General features: G+C 38.3%; 2 protein-coding genes across 2 annotated transcripts in view; one reads left to right on the top strand and one right to left on the bottom strand.

The window, feature by feature from the left end:
* Positions 1–9,759, bottom strand: part of LOC103524812 (cytoplasmic FMR1-interacting protein) — a 25,274-nt gene extending 15,515 nt beyond the window's left edge. The window contains exons 1-11 of the mRNA XM_026820092.1: positions 9,601–9,759; positions 9,002–9,221; positions 8,526–8,705; positions 8,000–8,040; positions 5,262–5,466; positions 4,583–4,615; positions 3,975–4,119; positions 2,503–2,862; positions 1,915–2,151; positions 1,219–1,472; positions 464–671 (exon numbers count right to left, since the gene is read on the bottom strand). Coding sequence (XP_026675893.1) covers positions 464–671; positions 1,219–1,472; positions 1,915–2,151; positions 2,503–2,862; positions 3,975–4,119; positions 4,583–4,615; positions 5,262–5,466; positions 8,000–8,040; positions 8,526–8,705; positions 9,002–9,211 — 1,873 coding nt within the window. The 5' untranslated portion in view covers positions 9,212–9,221; positions 9,601–9,759. The remainder of the gene's footprint in view (positions 1–463; positions 672–1,218; positions 1,473–1,914; positions 2,152–2,502; positions 2,863–3,974; positions 4,120–4,582; positions 4,616–5,261; positions 5,467–7,999; positions 8,041–8,525; positions 8,706–9,001; positions 9,222–9,600) is intronic.
* LOC113465521 (cytoplasmic FMR1-interacting protein-like) lies at positions 6,770–7,397 on the top strand. Its single transcript, XM_026820103.1, has 2 exons — positions 6,770–6,912; positions 7,200–7,397. Exons 1-2 carry the CDS (start codon positions 6,830–6,832, stop codon positions 7,375–7,377), a joined length of 261 nt encoding a protein of 86 aa, XP_026675904.1. The 5' UTR covers positions 6,770–6,829; the 3' UTR covers positions 7,378–7,397.
* Positions 9,760–12,693: the final 2,934 nt, after the last annotated feature.

Genomic DNA, 12,693 nt, shown 5'->3' with positions numbered 1-12,693 from the left:
TCGCTTTTCCCCCGTTTTTTTAGAAAAAGTTCGCTTTTCCCCCGTTTTTTTAGAAAAAGTTCGCTTTTCCCCCGTTTTTTTAGAAAAAGTTCGCTTTTCCCCCGTTTTTTTAGAAAAAGTTCGCTTTTCCCCCGTTTTTTTAGAAAAAGTTCGCTTTTCCCCCGTTTTTTTAGAAAAAGTTCGCTTTTCCCCCGTTTTTTTAGAAAAAGTTCGCTTTTCCCCCGTTTTTTTAGAAAAAGTTCGCTTTTCCCCCGTTTTTTTAGAAAAAGTTCGCTTTTCCCCCGTTTTTTTAGAAAAAGTTCGCTTTTCCCCCGTTTTATTAGAAAAAGTTCGCTTTTCCCCCGTTTTTTTAGAAAAAGTTCGCTTTTCCCCCGTTTTTTTAGAAAAATTTCGCTTTTCCCCTTTTTTTTTGAAAAAGTCCGCTTTCCCCCCCTCCTTTTTTTATACAAAAAGTCCCTCTTACCTTCCTCCTCGCTGCTGGTAGCCAGGTAGGTTTTCAGATTGACCTCGTCCACATCTCCACTCATCAGTTTGCTCACCGCTTCCACACGGTCAGGGTCGGTTTCATCCCAGGTCAGATTCACCTTGACCTGTTGCAGGGCCGAGTTCATGAAGTTGCGCGGCTTGTACTTGCTCAGGTCTGGTAACTCTGTGCAAGACTCCTTCGGCTCCTGGAGGGAGGGAGGGAGGGAAAGAGAGAGAGAGAGAGAGAGAGAGAGAGAGAGAGAGAGAGAGAGAGAGAGAGAGAGAGAGAGAGAGAGAGAGAGAGAGAGAGAGAGAGTTGATTGATTGAATATAACCATTTATTTATTATTTTAAAATTGATGTACAATAAAAAAAAACGAGAGAGAGAGAGAAAAGGGGGTTTAACGGCTGTGAAAATAACAGTGCATAGAAGTCCTGAAAGAAGCTTTGCCTTAGTACTTAACAGAGACTATTGTAATGGTTATGTAAGTTTTTTTAAGGTTTTTACTTTCTAACATTGAAGCATACCTCTTGAGAAGAACCTACGAAATTTTTCATGAAACAAGCTAGCGCGTCTGACTTTCGACTTATTTTCACTTCAAAAGACCACATTACGAATAACGGCGGGAAGTTTGTCGCTGAATAAACAGTAACTGTCACTAAAAACCTTAAAAGTCTTTCAGAGACGTTAAACTTTATTATTATTATTTTTTTTCCTTAAAAAAAAAAAAAAAATCTTTCTTAAGTACTTACCTCATCGAACTCGGTATCGTCCGGAACAAATCGCAAATCTACCCGAGTAGCGCTACTCTCGTACTCCATACCATCACACTCTGTGTACACTTTATTCGCACTCTCCGCTGAATCAAACACCACCACCGCATAGTAATACTTCAACCGGTTTAACTGGTACTGGCGCAGTTTCTCACGATGATAAGCATTTCCTTCTGTACTTTCCTCTTCTGCTGAATCTTCACCTTCACTTTGCTCAACCAGCTCTAGAGGACCTGGGAATGAATACAATGGTCAGTAAGAGGTCTACTTGAGGCCAGCCAAAAATAACTTGTTACTGAGATACACATGCAAGTGCTCAAAGGATTCAAAAAGAAAGAAACCTTTCATAAAAGAGTCACTTGGATCAGTAGAATGTTTGAGTTCAGATGAGATTAACTGGGACTACTTGATATGTCAGTCTCTGTCCAAAGGATTCAAAAAGAAAGAAACCTTTCATAAAAGAGTCACTTGGATCAGTAGAATGTTTGAGTTCAGATGAGATTAACTGGGACTAATATGTCAGTCTCTGTTTGAAAGTTATTTAATCTTCCAGGTACAACTGCAAGTATGTATGTAGGTAAGTGGTTGACTCATTGACACTTACCATATAGCTGTTGTTTCATCACTAGAAAAAATTGTGAAACATCCACTTTGAAGATGATATAAAATACACACCTTTCACTTCTTCCTCAGCCATTCTCTGTTTTCCAAACTCAGATGGATAAATGGTAACTGAATGAATACTGCCACCCTGTGGCAGGAAAGAATTGAAGAGGACCATAAGGTCTTTGGCTTTGATTCGGTCCCAGTCCATATGCATGACAGCTAGTCTGTGGGTGACCTCATCAGTCCTCTCGGCATCTTGGTCCAATTCTCCCCAAGCATGATTGAATTTGTCCTCCTCTAATTCCCCTGAAATAATACAGAATTTTCTCATAAATATGTTTACAGTGAAAGGGAACAAACTAACTTCATTGGTACAGGGATTATTACAGTAAGGTCTTGTGTATGTCAATAAATAATCAATATCAAGAGCTTCCCCCCCCCTTTATTGTAGGTAAATCAGGGTGAGTTTTACTCCCTTCCAGGACAAACTTTATCTTAAACAGATAAAGTTTGTTCTTAGAATAGCTGGCCTTCTCTTATTCTGAATAGGTAGATACTTTTCTCTTCAATTTAGGGATAGTAAAATCTCTGTTAATACAGCTCCCACTCTAAAACCCTTTTTATAAGGGGAAAAAAATCCCTGCCCCTTTCTCTCACCTTCTGAGCTTTCTTCATCGGAAGAGCTGTCCATATCATCCTTGACTCCGATCCCTCTTGCATAATCCACAGAAGCATCACTATTGACACCTTCATCTTCTTCTTCCTCCTCCTCTTCAGACTCCTCCAAACTACTCTCCTTATCTTTAGAATCTAAGTTATAGAACTTTTTGAAATCGTCAACATTGGTTTGAGGTTTGATTGGGAACCCCCGCTTGTCCACACTGTATTTAACTTTGAACTTTTCATCTTTGAACATAGACTGAAACCTTTTGTCAATTTTGACTTTTCTCTTCTCGTAAGGGATCCGTTTGAATTTAGGATCCTTGGAAATATGTTGGAATCGTTCATCTTCTTCTCCTGATGCCATGTTTTAGAGGGTGCCTGAAAAAGTGAGATTATTGATTGTCAAGAATAGATGTCAAGTCATCTCGGGTCAGTTGGCTGCAATTTTCAAATACAGACTGGACATGTCAACATTGACTGCAAACACTATGGGTGTGTTTATGTACCGGGCTGAGATAGGCCATTAAGCCTTCATGAGTGTGTAAAGTTGGTGGGAAATTCGAAATTTTGATTTTGACTGCAAACACTATGGGTGTGTTTATGTACCGGGCTGAGATAGGCCATTAAGCCTTCATGAGTGTGTAAAGTTGGTGGGAAATTCATGTCAAGTCATCTCGGGTCAGTTGGCTGCAATTTTTAAATACAGACTGGACATGTCAACATTGACTGCAAACACTATGGGTGTGTTTATGTACCGGGCTGAGATAGGCCATTAAGCCTTCATGAGTGTGTAAAGTTGGTGGGAAATTCGAAATTTTGATTTTTTTTTCCGCAACTTGTACAATCTGAATTCATTTTTTACTTTTCTGTCAAGTCATCTCGGGTCAGTTGGCTGCAATTTTCAAATACAGACTGGACATGTCAACATTGACTGCAAACACTATGGGTGTGTTTAAGTACCGGGCTGAGATAGGCCATTAAGCCTTCATGAGTGTGTAAAGTTGGTTGAATAAGAGCGCCGCAGGCGAAATTAAAAAAAAAAAAAAATGTCGAGTTAGTTTTAAATTATTTTTAGGTACTTCACGAAAATTTACAGCGCCACAGGTATTTCTTTTTTCTTTTGTATTTACTTACCTATAAGTACCAGGGAATGGAATTAAAAAAAATATGTCCATTTTCCTCATTGATTTTTTTTCTTCCTTCTTGGTGCTGGAAAATTCCCTGATTTCTTAAATCACTTTTTTGTGAATTCCCTGACAGTTCCTGGTTTTCCAGTCTGGTAGACACCCTGTTACACTCACCTACATTACGGCGTGGTACCTTGATACCAAATCCATTGTCAGGATCTTTCTTTCCCTTGAGGCTTCTTGGTGGCTGGAAAATTCCCTGATTTCTTAAATCACTTTTTTGTGAATTCCCTGACAGTTCCTGGTTTTCCAGTCTGGTAGACATCCTGTTACACTCACCTACATTACGGCGTGGTACCTTGATACCAAATCCATTGTCCGGATCTTTCTTTCCCTTGAGAGCAGGGTCTGCACTAGGTTCTACACCTCTCTGCCAATCAGCACACGTCTCTCGTACAGACACTAGAATACTTCGGATCAAGTCCTGTAATTCAATAGCAAGGAACCATCACGAAAGGCAAAAGGTATGAGAACCTGACGACTGAGGTAATCGTGACGCGCAGTAATTAAAATATCAAAAGATCATCGGCATTATCAACTTATTTTTCTTCCCGTACCTACAAAGGATGGATAAATAATCCGTCTTGTCAAAAATAAAGAAAATAGGCACCTACCAACCTATTTTTTTTTCTTTACTCAAGTATGAATACTGATGACTAGACAATTCTCATAACTCAAAACTGTCGTGGTTCAAGCTTGCAACAAATAATGATCAAAAATTAGGTGTCGGAACACAGTTCAATTCGCTCACCAACGAATCTAGTCACGACCTTATATGCTGTATAGGCTGTATAGGGAAAAAAAATGGCACAAACGTTTGACTTCGCCACAGAAACGCTCGATGGCTTTCCTCTGCAAAATAAAGAAGAGGGTGGGGAAAATAAGACCTTCTCCTCGTCCGAATAGTTGTAGCGAGTCGCCTGGGAAATCGCAAGGGAGAGATATTATCGAATAAAGCGAGTTTCAAGTTTTGCTGTTTCTTATTAAAATTGTTGAAGGGATCCTTGGGGGATCTCTTGTTAAATTCCCTTAAGGGATTCTTGAAAGATTCCTTCAAGGGGGGGGGAAGGAAAACCAGGACGGGAAGCTTGGACCTTGTTAATTGAACAAAGAAGTGAGTGAGTTCTAAAAACCCTCATAGTTAATAACCAATAGCATCAATTCTAACTATCTGATTGGACAAAATTGATTTGATTTTTATTTTTTTAAAGATGTGATATCAGCCTAGTTAGCTTCGAGGGTAGTGCGGCTCCCTTGTAAGCGCTAGGTCGTGGGCTCGATTCTCGCCCGGGGAGGATTTTATCCTAAGCAGATTAGGTTCGTTCTCGGAACGGCTGGCTTTCTTCTACCCTGTCCTCCTTCTCTCTTCGCTTTCGGAACGATAAGACCTTAGCAGTTAGAAATTCCCTCTATCACTCATCTTTTTTTTTCTATTATTTTTTAAAGAAAAAAGGCATTTGGGCGTGGAAATACTGTCTCATTTGTGAAGTACGAATTAAAAAGTTTAAAGTTGCTTATAATCTGAGGACACTCCTTATACCCTTAAAGGGTGTACTTTTTACATACCCTCTCATATTCCTCAGCCTCTGGAGGACACTCCTTGTTCTGATGATGATCTGTAGGGTGCAGCAATTTCCACGAGTATAATTCCGTCACCACCCCACTCCATGCAGACAACAACTGTAGACCTCTTAGTGCGAGGTCTGCAGTATCCTTGTTCTCCTGGTCGGTACGCGTTTCCTTGTACGTGGTGTTCACCTCGTTGCTGTACCTGAAGGACGTGGGTTCGAGAAAAAAATTAAATTGTATTGAAATGAAATATTTTTTTTTTCGCTAAAGGCCCAATCTCACTTGTCGTTCGGAAAAAATCGTGTCGTGTGTAGTGGGAACACTGTCATTTAAATTAGATTGCCTACAAGGACGGGCCTTAAAATGAAACAAAAGATTACAGTTGAAGGAAAGGGGCAGAAAAGGTGAGTCGAAAATGCCGAAAACCCTTGAAACTCTATAGGCCGGGTCTTGGTCCCATTTATAACTATTTTTTTCCTTGTGTGTATAATTTTCTTTGAGCTGAATTCCTCTTTGATTTAATCCTTGATTCCATTACATTTTTCCTTGTGTGTGTATAAACCTTTTCTTGCTGAATTTATGTTTTACACGTTTTGAAATTTATTTAACCACGTTTCAAAAAGGACAACCAAGTAGGTAATATTTTTTTGATCTCGTTATGTTCAGCTATAATGCTTTTTTCCATTCATACCCACAGCATACTTTTGATCTCGTTATGTTCGGCTATGATGCTTTTTTCCATTTATACTGTCAGCATAGGACTGATAAGTCCCTTTACTTCGGCAGTCTTGGTTGCCCTTCCATGCATGTTTGCTTTGTTTTTCATTCGTACTAATGTTCAATCTTCTTCAACTCGTATTGTAGGTGTGTTGTAGTTATTTGCTTCTTCACTAGTCTGTGTCAACTGCTGTTTCATCCAGTGTGTTTCTAATTTTATTTTCTTTCTTTTTTTTTATTTGAAGTGTTAAGTGTTTCTATTTGCCTGACTGAATTTCCTTTGCTAAAGAAATAGCAAAGGTTGAGTGCGAAGGGCATCCACTCGTAAAATTTGTAGCCAAAACCAAATGTCAGCCCAAAACAATCGCCCTAGTTCCTAACTATGGTGATTGAGAGGCTGACGAAAAACGCCGACCCCGTCTGTACACGGGAAATTTCGAAGAAAAAGAAGAAGAAAAAATATACAAAAAAAAAAAAAAAAATCGAACTTCATCTTGAAAAGAAAAATGAAATAAATAATAATAATAATCTTATAGGTACCTATTATACAAAAGATACCATCCCTACACTGTTATGGGTTATGGGGGCTTCACAAAACTTCGATAATGTAGTTCTCACAGTGCCTAAAATCGCCTTACTCGCGAGAGACCCAGGTTCGATTCCTGGCAAGGTAGAAAATCAGGACGATTGACAATATGAGTGCTATAACAAGGTTCTCCTATGTTACAATTTATTCTCCCATGTATATTGTACGTATGTTTCTCACATACTGGCGTGCTGAGGCTGGAACTTGGCCTGGCGCACTGCCGTGCGTCTAGATATGCTATATGCTATAACATAGTTCTCCTATGTTACAGTTCCCGATCGAAATGTCCATGCCCTGGATACTCACAGATCATATCCTCAAAACCAAGGAACCATCCATGATGGAGTAAGTCATTTGTCATAATTATTAATGTAGTTAATATTAATACACAAATTGGATAGGTTTAAGGAAGGTGTACACAAAGTGATTTTTTTTATTTTATTATTATTTTTTTTTATTATTTAAAGGAGTCACCACGAACAACTCTAGTACCTAGTTATCGATCAAAATTTGGAAAAAACGCAAAAACTTTTCTTATTGTGCCTGATCAATTGATCATACTGTGGGTATGTAACTGTAACATGAGATTGTACACCCGATCTTAAGAGCTATTCCTGTTCTTTTCGCCACAGATACGTGCTCTATCCTCTGGACCTGTACAACGATAGTGCCCACTACGCTCTGACAGTGTTCAGAAAGCAATTCCTGTACGATGAAGTGGAAGCTGAGGTCAATCTATGCTTTGATCAGTTTGTGTACAAGTTGAGCGAGCAGATATTTGCCCACTATAAGCAACTAGCTGCCAGGTAAGCAATTAGGAGATAATGAAGCAATTGTCAGTGTGTTTATAAGGTAATAACCTGCTTTTCCATTTATCTTCCTCCCTTCCTTCCTTCCTTCCTTTCTTTCTTTCTTTTGTACTTGCTTCGGTAACTCGGTGGTGTAGTGGTCAAGACACTCGCTTGGTAATCAGGAGGGCATGGGTTCAATCCCAGCCGAGGTATAGGATTTTATCCTCAATATGTTTTGAGCATTTGACCACAATAATAGTAACACTGCTGAGGTAAAAGGACTCTTTAGTCCTGTTGTTGGGGCAGTAAAAATAAGCACTATTATTCGCCCTATAGCTATAGGAAATTTAGCTGCAGTAATCAGGAGGGCATGGGTTCAATCCCAGCCGAGGTATAGGATTTTATCCTCAATATGTTTTGAGCATTTGACCACAATAATAGTAATACTGCTGAGGTAAAAGGACTCTTTAGTCCTGTTGGGGCAGTAAAAATAAGCACTATGCCCTATAGCTATAGGAAATTTAGCTGCAATAGCAGTTATATCAATCATTTTCTATTCCCGTTAGCATATTATCCTAGAATTCCTAGAGTAATGGGAAATTCAGCTAGAGTAGCAACCCACTCTAGCTGAATTTTGGCACAAACGTTTGACTTCGCCACAGAAACGCTCGATGGCTTTCCTCTGCAAAATAAAGAAGAGGGTGGGGAAAATAAGACACAAGATTACAGGACCCAGTAGGACAAATGAAACTGTTAAGTATGTTTTTGTATTGAATGCAGGCCAATGTTCCATTAAAATTGGGAAAAAATATCAGTGGTTAGCACAGTGGACTCTGGATCTGGAGGTTGGTGGTTTGAGTTTTTACCTAAGTTATAAAATTTATCTTAATGCATTACTTAGGTGGGGAAACAGCCTTTGTGACAAGTGAAACTGTTAAGTAAGTTTTTGTATTGAATGCAGGCCAATGTTCCATTAAAATTGGGAAAAAATATCAGTGGTTAGCACAGTGGACTATGGATCTGGAGGTTGGTGGTTTGAGTTTTTACTAAAGTTATAAAATTTATCTTAATGCATTAGGTGGGGAAACAGCCTGTGTGACAAAAATTTATGCTTAACACAATTAACAGTCTTATTCCATATAGGCAAGTAATACATGTGCTGCCTACCTGGAAATACATGAAGCTGAGTAGTTTGTTGACTTCAGGTGCAAGAACTTCCACAGTTTTCTCATAGATCTCCACTCGGTTGGGCTGCTCGTTAGATTTGGGCTGGGGGATAGCTCGTGAGCAACATCTCCAAGTATACAACATGACAGCATGCTCCAAACCTTCTTCCAACAATTCATTCTGAAAGAAAGCATAATTCTCTTGAGCACTAGTAGTTTTATAATGGTATTGATACAAGATTGTACATTGGAGAATTAAAATATGTTTGATCTACATAATTTATCAGAGCTCTGTATTAAGATTGGCTTGGACCAAAATCTCAAGACCTAAGTAAAATGAACTCTTTAAGAGCTTTTTCAAGTTGGACAAAACAGGTTTTCCCCTAATGTAGGTACCTACCTAAAATGTTCTGCAGTGCTTAATTTAGATATCCTTATCTGGTGCTGTTTTTGCTATCCAAAAAGGTTGAAACTTACCAAACTGGAATGCACAGTGGCTTCTTCAATGTACTTTGCCACACCAGTAACAAAGCCATTTCTGTCTTCAAAATTTGTGTCAAAGTTGGCTTGGTAAACAATGGAGCATGGTTGTGATTCAATGCATGGCTGCTCATCAGGAAGTGTTAGTTCATCAAGCACATCCACATTGGACAGAGCATCCGTCAGGGTTACTTTGTCGGTTGCCATTTCCTATGATCTGAAAGAAATCATTGCTTTACATACCTAAATACTTATTTTCTTTACCCAAGCTGTTTTTGAATAGTTTGCACTTCCTTGAGGCCTATCAACCTGTACAAAATGCATAGTTGGAGCAGACTTTATCATTGGCTCAAGTGATTGTAATTCCCAGAGAAATGCCCTTTGTACCAGAGCAACTATTACCTATTAGGCTACACCTTAAATTAGTGACTTTCAGAGTTATATAAAAAGTATGATCTTCTTAAATTAGATTTCCTTCTTATTTATGAACTTCCTGAGTTAATGAGTTACAGGAAGGTTTTAATTAATTATTAGGCAGATAAGTTTGTTTTACTTCCAGGATTTTATTAGTGACGGGAAGATTGGGCTTGCATTACCTTTTAGGGGACAAGTAGGCAGAGAATCAAACTATGGTGCCTGAAGGTTTAACTGAAAAATACTTGGTTGTATTTCTACTAGAAAATACCTGATTTAATGTTAATTTAAACACAGTTTTAATTATATTTAATTAATAATTAATTAATTTTAATTATTCACCAGATTCACCTTTTGGTCATGAAAAACAAAGAATTTTTCTTGTTTCTTTTGGAAAAATGCTACAGTTTTATGATGTGGGAATTAAGAAAATGTGGGATTTTTTGTATATTTTCTCCCTCATTATTGACTTTTATACCTTTTCGTTGGTAACTTCTACCAACGAAATTTTGGGGATTTTGTCGTACCCTGTATAATTTTTGGATTTTTTTCTACCAACGTTTGTAACTTCAGGGACATCTTTTGAAAAAATGGGTGATCAAAAATTTTGTGTTTACAAAAAAAAGTCCACCGAAAAATGCGTCTTGCCCCAAATGAGAAAAGGAGGGAATTTTTGAAAAGGGTAAATTTCTTCAGAAATTATCCCCCTCGTGAATGAAATATGGCAACACTGTATTTTTTGTAAACAAATGTGCTCAAATTTGAGGTTAGGAAGTGATAAAAGTAAAAAGTTCAAAAAGTTGTGAAAAATTAAATAAGAAATTAAAGTTCTATTTTCCTCATTAATTTAAAGGGGCTTTTTTTTGCTGGAATCATTAAAAATTGACATACTTTCCACTTCAGTATTTCCCAAGCAGAAGAAGTAAAAGACAGAATTCTCAAACAGGTACCTACCTACCCTATTCTCTCATTGGCTCACCGTCATCTGTCTAATACAGAAAGAACCTTATTTCTTTGTACCTATTTAAGCTGACATTCCTGAATAACCTCCAGTTGAAACTCCTTAACACAAAGGGGTGAGTTTTACCTACTTGGCCATACAAACTTATAGGGTGTGTTTATGTACCAGGTTGAGATGAGACTTTGTCGAGATAATTCCATTTTCTTCCTTTTTTTTTTTTTTTTTTTTTTTACCATCTTCTTCTTCTTCTTCCTCCTAGCCTTTTCCTATTTAAATGAGGTCGGTGCAGCGTTTCTTGTTGCAGGCAGCCCTGTTGTGTAAATCGTGTCCTTTTTTTTTAATACCATAAGTACTACATAAAAACATAAAATAAATCAATGTATTACCTGGCGAGTTCACTGATGTACTTCATGTGGTCATCTCGTATCTGTGGCAGATGCACCATAAGGTCTGCCTGAGGACTTATATTGCTGGAACTAGACAGTGGCCATTTGCCAGGATCGAAATGCTTGGACCGAAACGAGCTTTCCAACCATGTATGTCACATTTGGACAGAAGGCCTCTAAGCTCCAGTATGAATGAAAGTTCGCGCGAATTTTTTTTTCACAGCATATAAGGTCGTGACTAGAATCGTTGGTGAGCGAATTGAACTGTGTTCCGACACCTGATTTTTAAACAAAGTGTATTATTTAGAAAGCTGAGAAAACGAGCTTTCTAACCATGTATGTCACATTTGGACAGAAGGCCTCTAAGCTCCAGTATGAATGAAAGTTCGCGCGATTTTTTTTCTATAAGAAAATTTAGAGTTTAGGTGGATTATCTCTTTCCAACCTCCCCGTTGGAGCGTCTTTTTCCTGAATAATAGGTATCAATTTTCACATATGAGCTCAGGACTGATTTCGTTGGTAGGGCTTTACGGGTTCGTTCCAACACGAAATCGGAGATGAAAGTATAATGATTAGAAAGCCTGGAAAAAAAGCTATAAGAATATGTAGAGTTTAGGTGGATCATCTTTTTCCAACCCCCGCCGTCGGAGGGCTTTTGAATAGTAGGTACATGCTCATGCACAATGCACTAAATGCACATACACCCACAGTTAATTTTAAAGTGCTAGGGCAATGCAGTTACGAACATGGTCTTTTTTTGTCGTCAGTGAAAACAGCATGTGACAGAGAAAAAAAATGAGGCAAACAAATAAAAAAAAAATCCATTCCCCGGGCGCGAACCCAGTGTCAGCACACTCATGCAAAAACATCAAGATTTCAAGTTGCACGTCCATACCACAGACGCCGATGGAAATTGACGTAAAAATAGTAATATATAATGTTCAATTTTTCTCTCTTTTTTTAAAAAGGTAAATTTTTGGGGATTTTTTTTAGGAGGGAAAAAAGGGATTTTTTGAAAAAAATATCGCTTCATTGTCTTTTGTCACACCCTGACGAATTTGTAGTTTCGTTGGTAGGAATCGTTGGTAATTTCTATATAGTGCCCAAAAAAAGGGCGCTTACTTTTTTTGGACGCTGTGCGAGAAAGCCGCGGACCGGCCGCAAACGCCCCATGGATCCAGCGGAACCAGTATAGAGTTTTTCTACCGTTTAAATAAGAGCGTAGCTTACTCACACCAGGCACCCCCCATGAAAACATGACTCTTTTCGCAGTCGCGAGCAAAAGAACCTCGTGACAGGACTTAAAAAGTCGGTTCACACCCAATGGAGACTTGGGGGTCAAGGCTTTCAAAACGTCTCTCCAGGTTTGGAGTTTTTTTTTCTTTCTTTTTTTGTGTAGTACATTATGGGCTTAATAGTAACTAGAGGGACGGCTGGATAAAAATATTTTACAAACTCGTGCTATAAACCTATGATTGAAGACTTGTATTGTCAGTAAGTCTAAGTTGTCTGGAATAGTTCCTAACAACTCCTTTGTAACAAAAGTCGTTAGAGGGAGCATTAGGGATACGGTAGAAGACATCCAAAGTAGTGCAATTCCCTTAATGTAAAGGACCGATATGTAATCTACGTTAAGATTTATTTGTTGATAGACGTTTTTACTTACATCTTCATATACTCTTCGGTTACAAGATTTTACTCTTACAAGTTAGGGGGTCTGTACTTAAATGGCGCAATCCCAATCTAAGTCTATCCTATGGTTTTTGAATCTGATCTCTCCGACATTCCAAAAATTCAGTTAATTAAAATTTTCATTACGGTTTATCTGCGTTGCATAACCATACTAAAGATCCACTACACTAGACTCTAAAAAAATAGTCGACTAAAATCGATGTAGCGTGAAAGCTTGTCAACATCTTTTAAAACTG

Source organism: Diaphorina citri, unplaced genomic scaffold, assembly GCF_000475195.1.
Source record: "Diaphorina citri unplaced genomic scaffold, Diaci psyllid genome assembly version 1.1 scaffold122, whole genome shotgun sequence".
Classification (NCBI taxonomy): domain Eukaryota; kingdom Metazoa; phylum Arthropoda; class Insecta; order Hemiptera; family Psyllidae; genus Diaphorina; species Diaphorina citri.
The sequence above is the reverse complement of the archived record's forward strand: the minus strand, read 5'-3'. Positions and strand labels throughout refer to the sequence as shown.